This window comes from Arachis ipaensis, chromosome B4, assembly GCF_059453495.1.
Source record: "Arachis ipaensis isolate K30076 ecotype BB chromosome B4, ASM5945349v1, whole genome shotgun sequence".
Classification (NCBI taxonomy): domain Eukaryota; kingdom Viridiplantae; phylum Streptophyta; class Magnoliopsida; order Fabales; family Fabaceae; genus Arachis; species Arachis ipaensis.
The window spans coordinates 148,287,587-148,294,354 of record NC_142439.1 but is presented as its reverse complement, the minus strand read 5'-3'; the positions used below and the strand labels follow the sequence as shown (position 1 = coordinate 148,294,354).

Genomic DNA, 6,768 nt, shown 5'->3' with positions numbered 1-6,768 from the left:
ACTTATTCAAATGGAAATTATATTTTTCTACAAGCAAAACATTTTGAAATAAATATTTATTCATTATTCATGTTAATTTTATTCACTGTGCTAATCTTAATTAAAATATATAATTAATTCCACAAGATTTAAAATTATATGAAATCAAATTTTGGCAAAGAATAGAAATATCTAATTTGTTGTGTTTAAATTTGAGGAAGAAGAATAAAAAACTAGTAACAGTTGTCAAAAAATAAATTTTATCTTCGGATAGAAAAAAATTGTGTGTTTCGTAATTTAAACATTATGTGCTAATCTATCTCTCTAATCTTGAAGCAATACAATAAAAATATTATTTATATATTAAAATTAGCTACTAAAATCAGTTATTAATATATTTGTGTATAAATATGTGTAGTTTAATTTATGTTTAATGTGTATTTATATTTCAATATATATTTTATATTGGTAGCTGACTTTAATAATTAGTTTTAGTATACACATAGTATAGGCGACAATACAAGCAATTATGTTCTAAAATGTATAATTAATTCTACAAACTTTAAATCATATGAGATTAAAATTAGGTGAAAGATGGAAATATCTAGTTTGTTATATTTAAATTTGAGGAGATTCTAATGACTGAGAAATTAGATATGTATATTTAATTAAACTATGTCAGATTGATTTTATATTTATGATAAACTCAAAAAAATTTATGTGTTATACAATAATTAATAAATATTAAATAAGCTAATTTAGATTATTTCAACTGTTTTTTTATTGTTTTTTAAATATTATTATATTATTATAAATTTTATATTTTTCAAACATATATAATGCTTCTAGATATAGTTTATAAGTGAGGAAAAAGTTTATGGAATCAGCAGTTTTATTAAATTTTGGTCGACACTTAACTAACAAAAGAAAAGTAAGCAATCTTATATTATTAAATGTAATTTTACACTATTAAAAACACTAATAATAACTAATTAATGACTACAAATTACAAAACTTGCTAAACTTACTGGCCTTAACACTTTTCATAAATAAGAGGCACCTCTTACTCCATACAATATTTTTTAGAATTAAATTGAATTCATTTAATCTCAGTTTTAATATAACATTAAAATTTATTAGATCCAGTATTGTTAAATTATTTACCTACAAATATTCACATTTTAGACGATTATTTTTAAATAGTTTATAAATATAAAATATTCCTCATCTCATAGGTTCACTTTTGAAGTTAAATTAATTGAGTTCAATCTCAATTCTAATAATAATAAAGCGCATTTCATATGAAATACTTTAATTTGGTTAAAATAGGGAAGAGTTTTGTATTAATTCAATATACAATACAAGAATGAGAATTAGGGATATCCTACCTGCGGGTATCCAACTTGACTCCATCCGGTCGATAAGGTTGTCAATCTGATCCGCAGCGAGTAGGGTAGGGTGCGGATAGGATTCTCGTGCGGGTCGGGTAGGATGCGGGTTGTGCTTCAACCCTACCCGACCAACCTGCACCCTATATATGTATATGTTATATACTTATATAAAAATATGTTTTATTAAGTTGACGTTGAACCAAAGACTTCTCACTAAATACAAAGGATCTCTAGTCATTAAAAGAATATCATTAATTGATAATTTAATTTTTTTATACATAAAAGTCAATTCTATTTTAAATTATCATCAAGTTATATAATAATGTTACATCTTTTTTTGTAACTCACGGATAAGGTCAAATACCCGCAGGTTAAGAGCGGGTAGGGTTAGGATTGAGATATTCTCAACCCGCGGGTAGAGTAGAATTAAATTTATATAAATATCTCAACCTGCGAATAGAATTAGGGTTGACTCCAAATCTTACCCTACCCTACTCTATCCATTGCCATCCCTAACGAGAATGGTGAATATAACACATGTTCGTAAATATAGAGTGTGTTGACCACTACTACTACACCTTTTGTATATTTTGTATTTTTATTTCTCTAAAAAAGCACATTAATATACCCAATGCAAATCCCATTTTCAATCTCCCTCATGGCTAGCTATTTGCTTTTAAGTGGCTGAAACTTATTATCTTTAAGGAATGTTTCAGAGGTATTTCTTATGATATATACTCATATGAACATATATATATATTATTTCTATTTAATATATGTGCTGAAAATTGGAATGAACTAACTAATATATAATTAACTGAATTATATAACAATTGTCGACCCTGAGAGAAACAAAAACATAAACTATGTTATAACTTATAATAATTGATGGTAATATAAACGCAGCTGGAGTTTGTTATTTTTCGTTAAACTTGCATGTAAAACCAAATGTTGCATATGTCCAGAAAGCTGCTACATTATTGTTAATTAAAATTTTGACAATGAGAGAGAAACGAATGGTTTTATAAGAAAGTCAGAGGAGTGTATAGATAGACATGGAATGAAATATGAATGAGTTTAAAGCTGCAACCGCGGTTTGCTTGAAGAATTTCCTATTTATTTTGGTCACTCGTGGCAGAGGAATTGAGGAAGGGAAACAGTTTGTTTAGCATATATGGGTGGAATTTTGAAGTCAACCTCAATTAAGGGGAACACAAGAAACATAAAATAATATATATTAGGGTCCACATGATCGGAGTTAAATATTAATTTATTGGTCTCTCTTAATTTCTCACTCCACCACTATCTATAACCCAGCCGCAACACACAATTTTAAAACCCGACCCAACTCGTGCATAATACCCAACCGACCACATAAACAAAACCAAAATTAATATCCATTTTATAAAATGATTATGGAAAAGTATATAGAAATAATAAGTGATCAACCAAAAAGCAAACAATTTAACTAATTTATAATTATATTTAATTAATTTTATTTATTTTTAATTTATAATATTTAATATTAAGAGAAAAGGACAAATAGATCCCTGACCTTTTGTCCCGCGAACATTTTTGTCCCTGACCATTGAAAAATACTTTTAAGTCCCTAACCTTCACAAAACTTGGACGGATCAGTCCCTCTGTCCAAATACCTCCGTCAGGGACTGATCCGTCTAAATGCCTCCGTCAGGGACTGATCTGTCCAAATTTTGTGAAGGTCAGGGACTTAAAAGTATTTTTCAATGGTTAAGGACGAAAATGTCCACGAGACAAAAGGTCAGGGACCTATTTGTCCTTTTCTCTAATATTAATTACTTCTCACCCCAAATTAAAATTCTGAATGATACGTTAGAGAAATAGGGACAGAAATTACGGAACTTCCAATAATCCCGATTCTTAGTATATAAAAAAATTTATAAAATATATAAAAGAACGTCCATTTAGTATGAAAAAAAAACATTCGGATACTTAATAGAAGAAACATCCTAATGTCTAGTATAAGCACTATCTACTTAGAAATTTTGGATTCACCCAGAGACATTTGGCTGGTTTTTTGCTGGTACCCTCTTGATTTCTAGCATTGTTGATTGATTATATATATCTATTATTGAAAAATTTATTTATTAATTCACGACAATATAATGAAGTATGAGTTATAATTAAAATAAAAAATACTAATGAGATGATGAATAAAATTTAAAAGTAGGCTTAAATAAATATATTTTTGTTAAATTTAGAAATTATAAATTTTCATTTTCATTGATAGATTAATAAATGCAGAAGTCTTATATTTAACTTTAACATGTCACCTGAACATTTATCTAAGTAAATTAATAGTAAAGATTAAGATGAATAATGTTTCAATATTATTGGATTCAAAATTTATAACTAAAACAGCAAAAATATTTTCTAAGGCTAAAAGTTTCATAATATTCTGAATATTTTTTGACAAAAATGAAGTGATTATTAATTGAAAAAAAATAGTTAGCCAGTTAGTCAGCGAAATGAAAAAAATAAAAATGTATTGGTGTATGTTAGAAATTGTTGCAAGAAGTACTTGGTCAAACCCTCGCCTAACATGCCTTTTGAGTCTGCTTTCACAGGGATTTCCATCCCCACTTGCATTGCTATAAAAGTCTCTGAATCACTCCCAATGGAATTCGTTGATCCAGAGAGCACAACACACAACACTTATTGTCTTGTCTCTCACCTTCCCTTCCACCATGGCTTCTGCCACTCATCCACCCAGCATCAACCACGTCACTTTCTCCCAAACCACTCTCCCCAAGTCTCACTCCTTTGGCCAGGTTTCACTCCCCATGCCCACCACCAACAACCGTCTTCACTCCTCCTCCTCCCTTGAAGCACAGGGATTCATAAACACACTTGTCTCCAACAACACAAACAAGCCAATCACTACTACTACTCTCTACAACTTGTGGAGAGAGGTTCAAGGGTGCAACGACTGGGAAAACCTACTTAACCCTTTGCATCCTCTCCTCCGTGAAGAGATCATTCGCTACGGCCAGTTCGTGAGGGCTTCTTACAAGGCCTTCGACTTGGATCCAACCTCCAAGAGATACCTCAACTGCAAGTACGGAAAGAAAACCATGTTGAAGCAGGTAGGCATGGCTGACTCTAGTGATCATGACTACCAAGTCACCAAGTACATCTACGCCACCCCTCCTCACATCAACATTATTCCTCCCTCCGCCCGCTGGATCGGCTACGTGGCGGTCTCCTCCGACGAATCCCTTCAAACGCTTGGAAGGAGGGACATAGTCATAACCTTCCGGGGAACAGTAACGAACCTGGAATGGATTTCCAACCTCATGAGCGCCCTAACTCCTGCCAATCTGGATCCGCAAGATCCGCGCCCGGATGTCCAAGTAGAGTCAGGCTTCCTCTCACTGTACACCTCCGAGGAGAGCGCCGCCAAGAAGTTCGGCCTCCAGAGCTGCAGAGAGCAGCTCCTCTCGGAGGTGTCGCGGTTGATGAGGAAGCACAAGGGAGAGAGCGTGAGCATAACCCTGGCTGGTCACAGCCTGGGTAGCGCTCTCGCTCTCTTGCTTGCCTACGACATAGCAGAGCTCGGACTCAACAACAGTAGTAACCGTCAGGAGGAGGTGCCCGTAACCGTTTTCTCCTTCGGGGGCCCCAGGGTTGGGAACCTGCAATTCAAGAAGAGGTGCGAGGAATTGGGAGTCAAAGTTCTGAGAATAGCGAACGTGAATGACCCCATCACGAAGCTGCCTGGGGTTGTGTTCAACGACGACAACCTGCCATGGAGTTGTTCCTGTTATGCCCATGTGGGCGTGGAACTGCTTCTTGATTTCTTCAACGTCCAAAACCCTTCTTGTGTGCATGACTTGGACACCTATATTCGCCTTGTTAGGAACCCCATCGTCAATAATAGTGATAGGGTTCAACAACAAGAACCTCTCATGAACCTTTTCATGGAGAAGGCAACACACTTGCTCTCCACCTCCCAAAATAACATAAACATCTTGCCCCAAGTCTTTTCCGCCGCAGCCAACCACCACCCTGCTTCTTGGCTAACTTCTCTTTCAAGAGACATTTTATTTTCATGCGCTGATGAACTGCTTTTTTTGGCCTTGTTCCTTTCTTCTTGCACTATTTAGTTAGTTAACTACACTACTTGCATGCTACCTATATATGTAAAATACTAAATATATGCTAGTGCATGTTTGCATGTATCATCATATATCATCCATATGTAAATCCTTGTAAATTATTGGAACGGATTAAATAATGAACTCCTCACTATATATATCATATGCTATTTTCCAGATACTTAACTCTTTTTGTTTCATCTGATCATTCTCATCATCAGTGCATTTTATAGCTTGTGTGTGTGTGTGAACTCTTTGAGTCCTGAGTTTTTTTAGTTACAATGTTGTTTAACTAACATAACAACATACTAGTTGGCTGCCGTCATATAAATATAATCAATCTATGTGAAAACTTATATTATATATAATTTTATATATTTTCCTCCTTCATCAATTCATTTCTGGTGATTATATACACTAGAAAATTGGCTAGTACATACCATTAAAGGATCCATTTATTCAGTGATTATATAAGATAGATGGTACCTTAGCTTTGAGATTCAACAAATTGAATGAGATAAGAAGAGAAGGAAAATGTATAACAGCATATATATTTGTCACTCCCTTCCTCAGCTTGTCATTCTGATCTCCATAGCCAATATAACTTAAACTCTTAATTATTAAAAGTTATTGTGATGAGGAAAGGGATATATAGAGGAGAAAGGAAAGGTATATATATAGGATTATATCTGGATACTGGGTTGAACTTGCCCTTTAAGAACCCTATTTCACACACACATGATTATATATATCATGAAGGAGATTTACCTTAATTGAGAGGAAAAAAAAAAAAAAACTAGATAGAATGTAACCTTTATAATTCTATATACTAAGTACTAATAATTAAGGGTTATGCTACGTGTACACCAAAATCAGCCACCAAATTAGCCATCAATATAAAATACATGTTGAAATACAAATACACATTGAAAATAAATTAAACCACGCATGTATTTATAAGAAGTGTTGCAACAATAATAACGATAGATAGATACGAGTTAACTCTAAAAACTGAAATAGTGAAATGTCCCTAACGTTTAATTTTGTGCTGGAAAAGTTTCTTTTTCCAACTTATGTTCCCTTGCTAGCTCCAATTCTAAGCGACAATGATGGACAAATATTGACCGAATCTCTCTTAGAAGAAAAAACATTACTGCTGTTTTATATATATGTCCATCCACGGAGCGATTATTTTGGACCTTAATTAATTAATTCATGAAGAGGGAATGGCCTGAATTATTGAAGGATTTTTAATTTGATTT

The 6,768-nt window shown here is 33.1% G+C and overlaps 1 protein-coding gene across 1 annotated transcript; it reads left to right on the top strand.

Moving 5' to 3' along the window:
• Positions 1-4,012: 4,012 nt before the first annotated feature.
• Positions 4,013-5,515, top strand: LOC107637482 (galactolipase DONGLE, chloroplastic-like). Its single transcript, XM_016340894.3, has one exon. It carries the CDS (start codon positions 4,097-4,099, stop codon positions 5,513-5,515), a length of 1,419 nt encoding a protein of 472 aa, XP_016196380.1. The 5' UTR covers positions 4,013-4,096.
• Positions 5,516-6,768: the final 1,253 nt, after the last annotated feature.